Source organism: Rhinatrema bivittatum, chromosome 6 (genome assembly GCF_901001135.1).
Source record: "Rhinatrema bivittatum chromosome 6, aRhiBiv1.1, whole genome shotgun sequence".
Classification (NCBI taxonomy): Eukaryota; Metazoa; Chordata; class Amphibia; order Gymnophiona; family Rhinatrematidae; genus Rhinatrema; species Rhinatrema bivittatum.
The window spans coordinates 295869040-295886516 of NC_042620.1; the positions used below are offsets into that span (position 1 = coordinate 295869040).

The 17477-nt window shown below is 44.5% G+C and overlaps 1 protein-coding gene across 4 annotated transcripts in view; it reads left to right on the forward strand.

The window, feature by feature from the left end:
• Positions 1 to 17477, forward strand: part of TRMT12 (tRNA methyltransferase 12 homolog) — a 61352-nt gene that overhangs the window by 28698 nt on the left and 15177 nt on the right. For all 4 annotated transcript variants that reach the window (XM_029607395.1, XM_029607397.1, XM_029607396.1 and 1 more), the window contains exon 6: positions 15248 to 15357. In XM_029607395.1, the coding sequence (XP_029463255.1) occupies positions 15248 to 15357 (110 nt within the window). The remainder of the gene's footprint in view (positions 1 to 15247; positions 15358 to 17477) is intronic.

The following is a 17477-nucleotide window of genomic DNA, read 5'->3' on the forward strand; positions in this document are numbered from 1 at the left end:
CATCCAAAATTCATGAATACATATACAACCCCAAAGCACTTTTCTCTTATTTTTATGACCTTACTAAGTCTTCACTGCCCGCCATCTCCGACAATGAAACCACCAGCAAATGTGAAGAACTTGCCCTTTTCTTCCACAATAAAATAGCAAACATCCTCCTAAGATTCCCCGTCACCTCACTCCCCATACCAATCATCCCCACCATTGCTAATGCTAATCTAAACTTCCTTGACCTTAACTCCTCTAAAGAAATTGAATCTATTCTCAAAAAAATTAAAACAGCATCCCACCCCACTGACACCATCCCCACAAAAGCGCTCCTAACCATTCCCAACACCATCGCTAAACCTCTCGCTGACATCAACTGCTCCCTATCCCTTGGCACTGTCCCTGCCACCCTCAAGCATGCAGTCGTCAAACCTCTCATCAAAAAACCCTCATTAGACCCGAATGAACCCGCGAATTACCGTCCCATTTCCAACCTTCCATTTTTCGCAAAAATCATGGAAAAGGTGGGTCAATTCACAACTTATGGATTACCTAGACAACAACAACATACTCCACCCCGCTCAATTTGGTTTTCATAAACACCTAAACACAGAAACCCTCTTACTCACTCTCACGCCCTCCTCATAGGCCTTGATCAAGGTCACAGTTACATGCTCGCCTTCCTCGACATCTCCGCAGCATTTGACACAATAAGCCACAACCTCCTTTTATCTCGACTCACTGACATTGGCATTTCTGGTGCAGCCCTCCTTTGGTTTACATCATACCTTGCCAATAGACAATTCTCTGTCAAAATAGGCAACTCTGAATCCACTCGCCACTCCCTCACCCAAGGAGTTCCCCAAGGCTCTTCCCTCTCCTCCACCCTATTCAAATATACCTCCTGCCACTCTGCCACCTCCTAACCGACCTTGGCCTCATATTTTACATCTACGCCGATGATGTCCAAATCATTACACTGATTCAAGATTCCATCTCAGATTCACTAAAATTCTGGGAGAAATGTCTCGCATCCATAAACTCCCTACTCGCAAATCTCCACCTAGCCCTTAACTCATCCAAGACTGAACTGTTTCTTATATCCAACCAACAAAGCCCTAAGCCCTCCCTTGCAAGCGACCCTGCCTTCAATTCTATTGCCTCTCAGCCCTGCGTACAAGACCTAGGTGTCCTGATTGATCAGTCTTTAAACATGAAAAAACACATCAACAAAGGCTTCTTTAAGCTCAATGTCATGATAAAACTCAAACTGCTTCTCCACACCCATGACCTTCGCACCATCATTCAGGCGACCCTCTCATCCAAATTGAACTACTGTAATTCCCTTTTTCTTGGCCTCCCATACTCCACAATAAAACCGCTCCAAATGCTGCAGAATGCTGTAGCTAGAACCATCTCATATGACTGTAAATCTGACCACATCACCCCCATCTTCAAAGACCTTCACTGGCTTCCTATCTCCTCACGCATCCTCTACAAAAGACTTACCATTATTCATAAATCCATCTACCTACACAACTCTAATTGACTTGACGAGCCATTCCACTTCATACAATCCAGCCGTCCCATTCGAACTAGCCATAATGGCACTCTCCAAAAACCTTTCCTCAAAAAGGCACACCTCTCATCCACAAGGGATCGAGCCCTGTCCATCGCAGGACCCGCCCGCTGGAACACTCTACCTGCCAACCTCTGCCTCGAGCCCTGCACCATCAAATTCAAGAAAAAAATTAAAGACCTGGCTCTTCAAACAAGCATACCCAGATTAGGACCCTAGTCCATATCTCACCCCCTCAGTTTTGCCTCTAAACTACTAACACTCATGTTATATTATGATGTTACCATGTTAAGATGTTATCATGTTATTTTCTATTGCCTTTAGTTACCTCTCTAGTTTTTTAGCTACCTTTATCCCAACCCCCTTCCCTGTTTAATGTAATTTCTACCTGTAGTTTGGATGTAAATCGATATGATGTACCCACTAATATCAGTATAGAAAAGCTTCTAAATAAATAAATAAATATAGACCAGGAGTAAAAAAAAAAAAGCTCACTAAACTGAAAAAATGTGCTTTTGTTGCTCCTTCTCTATTTATATGCCAATCCATGCAAAAAAAAAAAAAAAATTTGCTGCCTCCAGATTGGCCCATGGCTGGAACCTCAGTGAATTTATTTTATTTATTTATTTATAATTTTTATATACCGGAATTCCTATATACAATACAAATCAGTCCGGTTTACATGAAACGAAAAGATTGCCCTGGTCTGGGAGGTCAGACTGGGTTTTTTTTACAAAGAACATTGAACAATAACATATAATACATGGAACAATAACATATAATACAATCCTTGAACATTGAACAATAACAATAAATACTTAAATATTTTCATAATTAAATTAAAATTAAGCCAGATAGCATGTTAAACTTAAATTAAACGTAAAATTAAATTTAAATTTAATTTTGGATAATATTGTTAACTGTAATACAGAATATTCCTAAGTTCAGTCATGATAAGGCGCTTAGTTAAATTCTTGAAATTGGAACGCTTGCCTGAAGAGCCAGGTTTTTAACTTTTTTTTTAACTCTGGTAGACTGGGTTCGAGGCGTATGTCTGGGGGGAGAGTGTTCCAATGGTGTGGTCCTGCAGTTGAGAGTGCTCTTTTTCTTAGTAATGATGTTGCTGGAGGGGCGAACAATGTGCCTCTGTAGGCGCTTCTGATGGGTCTGGAGGATAGGTGTGGGCGAAGTTGAGTTTGGAGAGAGATCGGTGCGATGTTGTGTATTGATTTATGAATAATGGTAAAGGTTTTAAAAAGGATTCTCTGTTTGATGGGTAGCCAGTGGAGGTTGCTCAGAATGGGGGAAATATGTTCTCTTTTATTGGTGTTTGTTAGGATTCTGGCAGCGGCGTTTTGTACCATCTGTAGAGGCTTAATACTGTTGGCAGGGAGGCCGAGTAGAATTGCGTTGCAATAGTCGAGTTTTGCAAAAATAATGGATTGTAGGACGAGGCGAAAGTCGTTGAAGTGAAGGAGTGGTTTTAACTTTTTGAGGACTTGTAGTTTATAGAAACAGTCCTTGGTGGTGGTATTTATAAATTTTTTTAAGTTAAGTTGATTGTCAAGCCATGCTCCTAGATCCCTGATGTCTGATGGGAGATGAATGTTTAATGAGGAGGGTTGCGAAAGGCTGGGTGAGTAGATACGTGGGTCTAGTGAGATAAGTAGCATCTCTGTTTTGCTGGAGTTTAAAATCAAGTTAAGGTTGGAGAGGAGTTGTTTAATTGGTTGTAAACAATCCTCCCAGAAGGAGAGGGTTTTTTGAATAGATTCTGTGAAGGGTATGAGGATCTGGATATCGTCTGCATAGAGGTAGTGCTTAAGCTTGAGGTTTGATAGCAGATGGCAGAGGGGGAGGAGGTATATGTTGAACAGGGTGGGTGAGAGAGATGAACCTTGTGGTACGCCTTGGTCTGATAGGATAGGTTCAGATTCCTTATTGTTTACTCTGACCTTGTAGAACAGTGATGGCTAACCTATGACACGCGTGTCAGAGGTGACACGCCGAGCCGTTTTGGCTGACACGCGCAGCGTTTCGAGGACTATCAGGAATTTTTTTTTTTTTTTATCGGCTGCGCCGAGCCTTTTCTTTTTCAGCTGCGCCGAGCCTTTAAATGTGTTTTTTAGTTTCCCCCTACCCTCCACCAATGCCCCCGGGCGCAGGGAGGCTCATGCGTCGCAGCGATGAGGCTCAAGACAACGCGCTGATGCTCCTCCTTCCTGCCTGTGCGGCCCCGGAAGTAAACGTTGCCGGAGCCGCGTGGGCAGGAAGGAGGAAGCGAATCAGCGCGTGCAGAAGAGGAGGAGCCGCCGCGGGTCGCTGCGAATCCCAAGTCGCAGTGGCCCAAGAAGAGGAAGAGGCCCGTTAGCAGGGCTGCCGCGGCCCGAGAAGATCAGGGCCGCTGCAGAGCCCATCCTGCGGCGACCCGCGAAGAGGAGGCCCAGAGGTGAGAGAGAGGCTGAGGGCCCGTAGAGTGCGTGTATGAGGTGAGTTGAGAGAGAGGACCTGAATGTTTGCAGAGACAGCATGTGAGAGCGTGTGTGTGTGTGTGTGAGAGAGAGAGAGAGCATGTGCCAGTGAGAGCCTGTGTATATGAATGATTGTATGAGAGAGAGCATGTGCCAGTGAGAGCCTGTGTGTATGAATGATTGTATGAGAGAGAGCATGTGCCAGTGAGAGCCTGTGTATATGAATGATTGTATGAGAGAGAGCATGTGCCAGTGAGAGCCTGTGTATATGAATGATTGTATGAGAGAGAGCATGTGCCAGTGAGAGCCTGTGTGTATGAATGATTGTATGAGAGAGAGCATGTGCCAGTGAGAGCCTGTGTATATGAATGATTGTATGAGAGAGCATGTGCCAGTGAGAACCTGTGTGTATGAATGATTGTATGAGAGAGAGCATGTGCCAGTGAGAGCCTGTGTATATGAATGATTGTATGAGAGAGAGCATGTGCCAGTGAGAGCCTGTGTGTGTGAGAAAGAGAAATGCATGTGAGAATGAGAACCTGACTGTGTGTTTGAGGGAAGAAGATGGAGAAAAAAGAAACAGAAAAAAAGACAATATAAAAGGAATTGGCAAAAAAATAAGAAAGGGAAGGTGAAAAAAAAGCCTGTGACCAACCAATTAGAAAACTAAGATCAGACAGCAAAGGCAAAAAAAAAAAAAATGTACTTTTTAGTGATTGGCACATGTACTCTTTGGGAATGTGCAAGAATAGCACTTTCTCAACGGATCTCACAATGTATGAGATCAGCATGGAGAAAGTGGAAGCCCACGGGGCCTGCACAGAGGAGGCAGCAGAATGGACTTCAGTGTCAGTAGCAGCAATCGGCACCTCCGCAATAGCCACGCGGCATCAGTGACAGTGGCAGCAGAGGAATGAGAGAGGTTCTGAGGTTGCTGGCAAAAGAAAGAGAGGGGGGGTCTACCTTTAGTGTGTGAATGTGTATGAATGGGACTCTGCCTGGGGGTGTATGTGTGTGAATGCATGGGTGCCTGCCTGGGGGTCTGTGTGTGTGAGAATGAATGTGTGCATGCCTGGGAGATGGGGAGGGAGTGTTGTGAACATGAATGGGAGCCAATAAAAGAAACCGACTGACAGATGAAGTTTGTAACGCTTGCTTGGACTTGAAGTGTACGAAATACCAACCTTCAATTGAAGATTTAGCCAATGAAATTCAGCAACAAAAAAGTCACTAAGCAGGTAAGGTAAAGAATTATTTGTTTTTGCTTTATTAATAAATACAGTATATATATTAAAATTATAACTTTGTTGATTAGAGCTACAAATATCACAAAATTATGGATTTTTCTAGAAGTGACACACCACCCGAGTTATGCTCGGTTTTTTATGAATTTTGACACACTGAGCTCAAAAGGTTGGCCATCACTGTTGTAGAACCTGTTTGATAGGAACGATTTAAACCAACTGAGAGCAGTGCCTTTAATTCCTATGTTTGATAGTTGGTCTAAGAGTAGTGAGTGGTTTACCGTGTCGAAAGCTGAGGATAAATCTAGAAGAACCAGTAGGTATGATTGTTTTTTCTCCAGATTCAGAAGCAGGGTATCCGTGAGAGAAAGCAGTAGGGACTCTGTGCTTAATGATTTCCGAAAACCATATTGTGCAGGAGAGAGAATGTTGTCCTCCTCGAGATATTCGGACAGTTGTTTATTGACAGCTTTTTCCATCAGTTTGGAAATCAATGGTAAGTTCGCAATGGGTCTGAAGTTTGCTGGGTCAGTGGGTGATGCGTTAGGTTTTTTCAGTAGTGGTTTAAGAATTGCTAGTTTTAACTGATTGGTAGTATGGCTCATGGCAAATCCTCTCTCTTTTCCGCCCTCCCAATTCAAGAATTAAAAAAAAACCCTCTCACCTTAAACAGGTTCTAGGTTGCTCCCTCCTTCTCCCTCCTTCTCCCACCTACCCCTCATCCAGAGAACCTCAACTGGAGATCTGATCACCTCTAGCTGCACTGTTCCCTTTCTGGCAGCTAATCGGTCCCTTTACTGTCACATGTTCATTGGAGATTTTAATCTGCCGGATGTGGACTGGCGTATCCCTTCTGCGGAATCTACAAAAAGTAGAGAGAGAGTGGATGCCCTGCAAGGGACTATGCTCAAACAAATGGTAATGGAACCCATGAGGGGGATGGTGTTATACTCGACCTAATGCTCACAAATAGGGATAATGTGTCTAATGTCCGGACAGGTGCCCACCTGAGCACAAGTAATCATCAGATAGTATGGTTTGATATCGCAAATAAAATACAGAGAAGTCACACAATGAGCCGAGTTTTGAATTTCAAAAATAAAGACTTCGACAAAATGGGGATGTACCTGGAGAAAGAACTAGAAGACTGGTAGAAAATGGGCAAGATGGAACAACACTGGGCCAAATTAAAAGGAGCTATTACTAAAGTAACATATCTATATGTTAGAAAAGTAAACAAAAGTACAAGGAAAAAAATAACCAATTTGGTTCTCAAAGGAAGTGGCTGCAAAAATAAAGGCAAAAAGATCAGCATTCAGGAATTATAAAAGATCCCAAAAGGAGAAAGACAGGGAAGAATACCTGGTGAAACTGAGGGAGACAAAGAAAAAAAATCAGAAAAGCAAAAGATCAAGCGGAAAAAAGGATTGCCAAAGAGACAGAGAGGTAACAAAATATTTTTCAGATATATAACAGAAAGAAGGAAAGCCCAAAGTGGTATAGTGAAATTGAAAGGTGACAAGGAGCATTGTGTAGAGACAGAGAAAAAAATGGCAGAAATATTAAACAAATACTTCCGTTCAGTGTTCACTAAAGAAGACCCTGGAGAAGGACCATCGCTGGTTGACAAGACTGTAGAAGGGAATGGGTTAGACAAAACTCCTTCTACAGAAGAGAACATATGGGAAGAGAGAGGAAAACTGAAATTGGATAAGTCCATGGTGCCAGATGAGGTACATCCCAGAATACTACTAGAACTCAGAGATGTCCTGGTGGGTCCTGTTCAATAGATCCCTGGAACGGGAGTGATGCCGCAAGATTGGATAAGAGAGGTTGTGGTCCTGCTTAATAAGATTGGTAGCAGAGAGGAGGCTGGAAACTACAGGCCAGTGGTAGGGAAATTAATGGAGACGCTGCTGAAAAAAAGGATACTGAACTATGTACAATCTGGTAAGTTGTTGGACCAGAGGCAGCATGGATTCACCAGGGGAAGGTCCTGTTAGACAAATCTGATTCCCTGTATGTACCCGGATCAGTCCAGACCGCTGAGTTATGCTTCCCTTCCAGCACATGGAGTCAGAGAAAAAAGCTGAAAGGCACCCCTCTTAGTCCGGTGTGCCACCTGCGATCCCTCAGTATTTCTCTGACTCCAGGAGATGAGGGTGGCAGAACCTGCAGTCCTGATCCTTAAAATAAATAAAAAACCAAACAAGTAAAGGAATTAGAAAAAGAGGGGTCTTCGTACCCTTAGTTGCTTCTGGCTAGATCAAATAGTTTTAAAAAAAGAGTATAAGTAGTAAAGGAGTGCAAGTCCTCCCAAGGGGTTACAGCCTATCCCCCTTGGTGGTATGCAATGCTGGGGTTTTTGCCCTGAGAGCCTTATTTGCCCGGAGCTTCTTCCCTTAACCCAGTGAGTAGGGGGATTTACCAGTGGGCCGGTCCCTCCCCCAAAGCAGCCAAGAGACGTGCTCATTCCTCTGGTGGGAGCCTCTGCTGCTCGGCTCAGACCCAGGGATGCTTCATTCCCTTGGTTGATTAAGAGCAACAAGATACAAAAAAAAAGGATTTACAGGTCTCCTGGGGCTCCGGAGGGGATATTTTTTTATATCCAGCTACTCACTTCACCGCGGCTCAGTTTTTAATGCCGCATGGATCGTGGTGCTCCGCCTGCAGGGAGCCAGCAGCATGGCTCTCCCGCGATGGCTTCTGCTCCCGATGCATTCTCAGGGGAGAGGGCCCATCGGAACTGCCTAGTGAAGGCAGGGGAGCGTCTATCACGCGGTCGCGAGGTGCAGGAAGGTCTCTGCAGACTGCCAGGCTTCGGCCTGCCCCATTCCCGATCAGCGCAGGAACGGTGGCCATTTTAGCTCCCCCAGGCTCCGATGCAGTGCAGAGCTCGGGGGGAGGGGAATTTCCTCCGCAGCTGTCGCCGCCCAGTTTGAGCCCTGTAAGGCCTCCGGATTCGGTTCCTGATTCTCCCCCTCCTTCATCCCAATTTGTGCTTCTCTTGCACAAAGCCTATATGGAGGCAGAGGCTAGTTTAAATTTACAGGAGCCTCCTCCAGCAAAGGTTCCTAGGCCTGCTGAGGACCCGGTTATTCCCAGAGTCCTAGTGGGGCGTGCGACTTCGGACGTGGCAGCAGCTCCACTCGCCAACCCCCCAGATCTCGCATCCCAGGATCCTCTGAGCACGGACTCGACTGATGATGTGGATAAATCCACTCCGGTGGAAGGGGATGATCCTCTGGTGCTCCGATTGTTTCGCAGGAAGGAGCTGGATCTCTTGATACCTCACGTGCTGTCGGAACTGGATATTCCGGCGCCACAGCCTATGGCTGAGCCTTCCTCGGGGGATCCTGTTTTGTCGGGTTTTCGGCCTCCTCCTAGGACTTTTCCTTTTCACCCGATGCTCTTGCAGCTTATGACCCGGGAGTGGGACGCACTGGAGGCTAGTCTGTGGGTCAGTAGGGCTATGGAAAAGCTTTATCCGCTACCAGAGGAGTCGTTAGAGCTTCTTAGGATTCCTACGGTGGATGTAGCCGTCTCAGCAATTGCCAAGCACACCACGATCCCAGTGACAGGAGCGGTTGCACTTAAAGATCTCCAGGATAGGAAGCTGGAGGTTCTTCTCAAGAGGATTTTTTAGGTTTCAGCGCTCGGTGTCAGAGCAGCTGTCTGCAGTAGTCTCATGCAGCGAGCGACTCTTAGATGAGTACAGCAGTTGCTCACGGCTCAGGAACTGCCCCCGGCGGAGGCAGAGCAGGCGGACCGGATGGAGGCGGCAGTGGCTTATACCACGGATGCTTTGTATGATCTCCTCTGTACCTCATCGCGCACGATGTCCTCAGCGGTGACCAGGAGGCTCCTTTGGCTCCGCAGTTGGTGCGCTGATGTCTCCTCCAAGTCTCAGTTGGGTTCTTTTCCATTCAAAGGAAAGCTTTTATTTGGCAAGGATCTGGAGCATCTTATTAAGTCCTTAGGGGCAATAAAGTGTACAAGCTTCCAGAGGACAAGCCTCGACCCTCTAGGACCTTCGGTTCCTCTCGGGGTCGTTTTTCGGAGCAGCACTGTTACCATCTGGGCAGAGCTCTGTCCTTTGCTCCCCGGCAGCCGTCGACTAGGTCCCAGGCTTGGGCTCATTCCTTTCGTGGCCATCAGCCTGCTTGAGACTGGGGTTTCCCAAGGATCCTCCAGCAACAAATCTTCCCAATGAAGGTGCGCCGACCCACTCCTCCGTTCCGGAGATAGGTCATCTCGCTCAGCAGCGCATGGTTCGGAGAGAGGTATCTTCAAAGGATACTAATGATGCATTAGAATTAGGGCACCCCGACAGTGAGGTTCCAATAATAAGAAAACATAGAAATGACGGCAGAAGAAGACCAAACGGCCCATCCAGTCTGCCAGCAAACTTTCACACTTTTTTTTTTCTTCTTATACTTATCTGTTACTCTTGGCCCTTATTAGTAACCTTTTGGTTCTGGTTACCTTCCACCCCCGTCATTGATGTAGAGAGCAGTGCTGGAGCTGCATCTAAGTGAAGTATCTAGCTTAATTGGTTAGGGGTAGTAACTGCTGTAATAAGCAAGCTACTCCCACGCTTATTTGTTTACCCAACCTGTGCCATTCAGTCCTTGTTGGTTGTTGTCTGAATATAAATCATCTTTTCTTTATTCCCCCCCTGCCGTTGAAGCAGTGAGTTGTGCTGGATATGTATTCCAAGGGAAGTATCAGGCTTAATTGATTCAGGGCATTAACTGCTGTAACAAGCAAGCTACACCCATAATTATTTGTTTACCCAGACTATGTAATTCAGTCCTTGTTGGTTGTTGCCTGAATATAAATCCTCTTTTCCTCTTTCCCCACTGCCGTTGAAGCAGAGAGCTATGCTGGATATGCATTGAAAGTGAAGTATCAGACTTATTTGGTTTGGGGTAGTAACTGCCGCAACAAGCAAGCTACTCCCTGGTTTTTTGTGAATGCAAATCCTTTTTACCACATTTCCTCTTGCCGTTGAAGCATAGAGCAATGTTGGAGTCGCATTAACCGTGTTTGTTTATTGAATTAGGATATTAATCTCCAGATAGTAGCTGTAATTCCTGCAAGCCACCCTCATGCCTCTTCTCTTCATTCATATCCTCTAGACTTTATGGATCCACAGTATTTATCCAATTCCCCTTTGAAGTCCTTCACAGTTTTGGTCTTCACCACTTCCTCCGGAAGGGCGTTCCATGCATCCACCACCCTCTCCATGAAGAAATACTTCCTGACATTGGTTCTGAGTCTTCCTCCCTGGAGTTTCAAATCATGACTCCTGGTTTTGCTGATTTTTTTCCAATGGAAAAGGTTTGTCATTGTCTTTAGATCATTAAAATCTTTCAAATATCTGAAAGTCTGTATCATATCACCTCTGCTCCTCCTTTCCTCCAGGGTGTACATATTTAGATTCTTCAATCTCTCCTCATAAGTCATTCGATGAAGACCCTCCACCTTTTTGGTCGCCCTTCTCTGGACCACCTCCAACCTGTCTCTGTCCCTTCAGAGATACGGTCTCCAGAACTGAGCACAGTACTCCAGGTGAGGCCTCACCAAGGACCTGTATAAGTGCATTATCACCTCCTTTTTCTTACTGGTTGTTCTTCTCCCTGTGCAACCCAGAATTCTTCTGGCTTTAGCTATCGCCTTGTCACATTGTTTCGCTGATTTCAGATCGTTAGACACTATCACCCCCAAGGTCTCTCTCCTGCTCCGTGCACACCAGCCCTTCCCCCCCCCCCATCAAATACAATTCTTTTGGATTTCCACACCCCATATGCATGACTCTGCACTTCTTGGCAGTGCCTGTAACTAAAAACTCACCTGAGCTAAAAAAATTCTAACTTATCCCTATCAATTATAAAGCAGAATGAAAATACAAACAAAAAACAAACTTTTAAATGTTTGTATGCTAATGCAAGAAGTCTAAGAAGTAAGATGGGAGAATTAGAATGTATAGCAGTGAATGATGACAGACTTAATTGGCAACTCAGAGACATGATGGAAGGAGGATAAGAATGGAACAGTGCTATACCGGGGTACAAATTATATCGCAATGACAGAAAGGAGCACCCGGGAGGTGGTGTGGCGCTTTATGTCCGAGATGGCATAGAGTCCAACAGGATAAACATCCTGCATGAGACTAAATGCACAATTGAATCTTTATGGGTAGAAATCACTTGGTCAAGATGGTGAGACTGACAGTGAAATGCTAAGAGAAATTAGGGAAGCTAACCAAATTGGTAGTGCGTTAATAATGGGAGACTTCAGTTAACCCAATATTGTCTGGGTAAATGTTTCATCGGTACATGCTAGAGATATAAAGTTCCTGGTTGGAATAAATGACATTTTTATGCAGCAATTGGTTCAGGAACCAACAAGAGAGGGAGCAATTTTAGATCTAAGTCTCAGTGGAGCACAGGATTTGGTGAGAGAGGTAACGGTGGTGGGGCTGCTTGGCAATAGTGATCATAATATGATCAAATTTGAATTAATGACTGGAAGGGGGACAGTAAGCAAATCCACGGCTCTCATGCTAAAGTTTCAAAAGGGAAACTTTGTTAAAATGAGAAAAATTGTTAGAAAAAAACTGAAAGGAGCAGCTACAAAGGTAAAAAGTGTGCAAGAGGTGTGGTCATTGTTAAAAAATACCATCCTAGAAGTACAGTTCAGATGTATTCCACACATTAAGAAAGGTGGAAAGAAGGCAAAACGATTACCGGCATGGTTAAAAGGGGAGGTGAAAGAAGCTATTTTAGCCAAAAGATCTTCATTCAAAAATTGGAAGAAGGATCCAACAGAAGAAAATAGGATAATGCATAAGCGTTGGCAGGTTAAATGTAAGACATTGATACGACAGGCTAAGAGAGAATTTGAAAAGAAGTTGGCTGTAGAGGCAAAACCTCACAGTAAAAACTTTTTAAAATATATCTGAAGCAGAAAGCCTGTGAGGGAGTCAGTTGGACCGTTAGATGATCAAGGGGTTAAAGGGACACTTAAAGAAGATAAGGCCATCGCGGAAAGATTAAATGATTTCTTTGCTTCAGTGTTTACTGAAGAGAATGTTGGGGAGGTACCCATAATGGAGAAGGTTTTCATGGGTAATGATTCAGATGGATTGAACCAAATCACGGTGAACCTAGAAGATGTGATAGGCCTGATTGACAAACTGAAGTGTAGTAAATCACCTGGACTGGATGGTATACACCCCAGGTTTCAGAAGGAACTAAAAAATGGAATTTCAGACCTATTACTAAAAATTTGTAACCTATCATTAAAATCATCCATTGTACCTGAAGACTGGAGGATAGCTAATGTAACCCTAATATTTAAAAAGGGCTCCAGGGGCGATCTGGGAAACTACAGACCGGTTAGCCTGACTTCAGTACCAGGAAAAATAGTGGAAAGTGTTCTAAACATCAAAATCACAGAACATATAGAAAGACATGGTTTAATGGAACAAAGTCAGCATGGCTTTACCCAAGGCAAGTCTTGCCTCACAAATCTGCTTCACTTTTTTGAAGGAGTTAATAAACATGTGGATAAAGGTGAACCGGTAGATATAGTGTACTTGGATTTTCAGACCTTTGAAAAAATCCCTCATGAGAGGCTTTTAAGAAAACTAAACATTCATGGGATAGGAGGCGATGTCCTTTTGTGGATTGCAAGCCGGTTAAAAGACAGGAAACAGAGTAGGATTAAATGGTCAGTTTTCACAGTGGAAAAAGGTAAACAGTGGAGTGCCTCAGGGATCTGTACTAGGACTGGTGCTTTTTAATATATTTATAAATGATTTGGAAAGGGGTACAATAAGTGAGGTGATCAAATTTGCGATGACACAAAATTATGCAGAGCACTTAAATCTCAAGCGGATTGTGATAATTGCAGGAGGACCTTGTGAGACTGGAAGATTTGGTATCTAAAAGGCAGATGAAATTTAATGTGGACATGTGCAAAGTGATGCATATTGAGAAAAATAACCCACGCTTTGGTTACACGATGTTAGGTTCTATCTTAAGAGCTACTGCCCAGGAAAGGGATCTAGGCGTCATAGTAGATAAAACATTGAAATTATCGGCTCAGTGTGCTGCAAGAGTCAAAAAAGCAAATAGAATGTTAGAAATTATTAGGAAAGGAATGGTTAATAAAACGGAAAATGTCATAATGCCTCTGTATCGCTCCATGGTGAGACCGCACCTTAAATACTGAGTGCAGTTTTGATTGCCACATCTCAAAAAAGATATAGTTGCACTGGAGAAAGTACAGAGAAGGGCGACCAAAATGATAAAGGGGATGGAATGGCTCCCCTAAGAGAAAGGCAAAAGAGGTTAGTGCTGTTCAGCTTGGAGAAAGAAATGGCTGAGGGGAGATATGATAGAGGTCTTTAAAATCATGAAAGGACTTGAACGGGTAAATGCGAGTCGGTTAATTACTCTTTCAGATAATACAAGGACTAGAGGGAACTCCATGAAGTTAGCAAGTAGCTCATTTAAAACCAGAGAAAATTCTTTTTCACTCAGCACATAATTAAGCTCTAGAATTCATTGCCAGTGGGTATGGTTACAGCAGTTAGTGTAACTGGGTTTAAAAAAGGTTTGAATAAGTTTCTAGAGCAGAAGTCCTTAAACTGCTATTAATCAATAAGGATTAGTAGCTTGGGATGTATTCATTTAATGTTTGGGTACTTGCCAGGTACTTCTAAAGTTAGATGGACAAACCCTTTGAATAAGATCTCAAAGAATGTGTGTATTTCGTCTCTAATTTTCAAAGAGAACCTACCTGGGTAATTTTGCTTTGACGTACCTGTCCTTTGTGCGGGTGGTGGAGGGAGGGTAGCATGGGCACTTTTGAAAATTCCATGGGTGCATGCTGTTTTTATCCCCTGACTCATCCCCTACTCTTGTGAATGCCTCTGAAAGTCTGTGCACTATCAGGCCAATTCAGTAAAGTCCACGGGAGAGCGCACAGGCCACTCGCCTGTGCGCGCGATACAGTATTCAAATGAGGCCCGGCGGTAGAAACGGGCAAAAGGAGGCACTAGGGATACTAGCGCGTCCCTAGTGCCTCCTTTTTGACAGGAGCGACGGCTGTCAGCGGGTTTGACAGCCGACGCTCAATTTTGCCGGCATTGGTTCTTGAGCCCGCTGACAGCCACGGGCTCGGAAACCGGACGCCGACAAAATTGAGCATCTGGTTTTCGACCCGACAGCCACCGGCCTACTTCAAAAATTTTTTTTCTTTTTTTTAAACTTTTTTTACTCTTCGGGACCTCCGACTTAATATCGCCATGATATTAAGTCGGAGGGTGCACAGAAAAGCAGTTTTTACTGCTTTTCTGTGCACTTTCCCAATGCCGGAAGAAATTCGCCCCTACCTTTGGGTAGGGGCGAATTTCTGAAAGTAAAATGTGCAGCTTGGCTGCACATTTTACTTCTGAATCACGCGCAAATACCTAATAGGGCCATCAACATGCATGTTGAGGGCGCTATTAGGTTCGGCGGGTTGGACGCGAGTTTTCCGCCCCTTACTCAATAAGGGGTAAGGGAAAACGCGCGTCCAATAGCTCCGATGGAGCGCACTGTACTGTATCGGCCTGTATGGAAGCTGGACAGAGGAAGGCGACTTTCAGTCAGGCCCATTTACCCAAGTAAAGAGCTTTGGAAATTGCCTTCAGTGTTCATGTAGCAGATTCTGCACCACTTTGATGGCCATCTTCTGGATTGCTTCTGTTTTGGCATGTGAGATAGTAAGAAATGAGAAGAGTAATCTTGCAGTAAAGAATTGTGAGGATGCGAATGAGAAGATCACGCACGCTGATATGTAGGCTGTTGGGTGCAAATGAGGGGCTGGCAGCAGCAAGGAGATTATCTTGCCATAGAAGTTTGTATTGATGGGGGGTGGGATTCTGACTGAAGTTGTGTTTGTTGCTACAGGTACACATTTGACGTGACCAAGTGCATGTTTTCTCCTGGAAACATCAGTGAGAGATTGCGGGTGGCAGGTTTGTCCTGCACAGATGAAGTGGTGGTGGATCTCTACGCAGGTAAGGAGAAGGCAAAAGGACCGTGTTCTTCTCTTCCCTGTTACTCTCGCCGTAGCTTTGTGTTCTCTCCCGCAGAAGCTCAGACGTGGGAGGGTAAACGGAACTTCACCTTCCTGTAAGTGGAGTTTGGCTGGATTCTGCTCTTTACTTTAAGCAGGACGGTTCCAGCTTTATGGGTTTGAACCCTTGCATTAAATGCATGCTGTGAGGAGGAGATGCAGTCTGTTTCCAGCAGAGGCATTGTTAGGTACTTAAAAGATCCAGGATACAGCCCCATAAGTCCTCCCCACAAACCCCTACCATGATTTTGATAATTAAATTGAACCTCTCAATCACTTCACCCCTCTGAGAATGAGAATCTGTGTTAAAACACACAGATATCATGCTTAAAGTTTTTGTCACATCTTTCCCTTCTCTCCCCCATTGCAACCCCTGGCATTATCACTTTCTTTCTCTCTTCTCCAGCCCCTGGCATCATCCTTTCCTGTCCTCTCGTCCCTTGCCATTATCATTCTCTCTTCCTTCTACTTCCACCCCTGGCGTCACCTCCTGCCCCCCCCCCCCCCCCCCCCCCCCGGTACAGCCTTCAGCTGGCAAGAGGAATCCAGCAAGCAGTGCTTCTTACCTGCCTTCTCCTCTGCAGGCTTCCTTCTAAACTAAGCCCAGTATCCTCTCTTCCGCCTCAGGTGTAGTTACAGTCTCCCAAGTTTTTTCACAGCTGAAAAATGGGACCTGGGAAAGGGGGCTGCCCAGCACACACCATTGCATACCACAGCTCAGGCTCAGCATCTGCACTGTCTGCCCTGGTAGGCCTCTTGGTGTTTGGGGGGCCTTGCTTTCCATGCCTGCTTCCTGCAGACAGTTGAAAGCCTAAGTCCTGTCCTATACTGGAGTCTGAAACTGATTGGGTATGTAGGCCTTCTCCTACATGTGGTGTGTGGTGGCCAAAATTCAGGGCGCCATGGAGCAGACTCAGGGCATGGGCCCTATATGCCCATAGTTAATGTCACCCCTGGTTTCCAGGGGGAAATCCTGTGTGTTTCCAGTGATTATACAGCCACACAGAGTGCTAAGTGTAGGAACTGCTGAATGCTGCTGGTAGTTTGTACACACAGTGCACTCCAGGGTGCAGGGGAGAGGCTGAATGCTCCTGGCAGTGTGTGTACACACGGGGACATTTTCTACTGCCTGCATAGCTGCAAACTCTGTGGACCCTTTTTACAGTGAAAACTGCCAAAGGAGAAGTACCTGCAGAGATTTGCACCTGCCTTTTCTATGTGTAGTTTTTCCAGTTTTTTTTTTAAAGAACATGGGTACTTTTCAGAACACATTGTTTCAGTCCCCCACCCCTGGAATACCTCCACCAAATCAGATAAAAATATGCCCTCCCTGTATGCAGCTAAAAGTATACTTTTAGCTGCATACAGGGAGGGCAATTTGGACTTTCGGGGGAGGTAATTTAAGGTTTATTTTATCTAGTTATGCTATTGTGTGTTGTGAGCATTACTATTACTGGACTGCACTGGTGTTCAGTGTTGTCTGTTAGAATTTATTGTATAAACCATATAACAAACTGCTACTGTGTCTGGTTTCTCTCTAAATACTTTTAGTCCAGCTAATATACCATATAAGACTATATAAATTTTGTAGGACCACTACTCGTAGGGCCAAGGTATTTTACCAGACTCTCTTACGGTTTCAGGTCCATTTTGCTTTATAAATATTTTTTGTGAGTTTTTTAGTAATTTTTTGCTTAATAATTTTTGCAATGTATTTTTCACTGATGAAAGCTCCCAATAAGAGTAGAAATTGCCTCATCAGCAAGTTACCCCCATACATTCATTTCTTCATTGTCATCATGTAGTCTTTAGGGATCCACAGTATTTTTTGAATTTTTTCACTGTTTTAGTCTTCACCACCTCCTCCAGAAGGGCATTCCAGGCATCCATCACCTGTCCATGAAGAAATATTTCCTGACATTTGTTCTGAGTCATCATCCCTGGAGTTTCATTTCATGATGCCTAGTTCTACTGATTTCTTTCCATGATATTGATTGTACATCATTAAAATCTTTCAGGTATCTGAAGGTCTGTATCATATCTCCCCTGCACTTCCTCTCT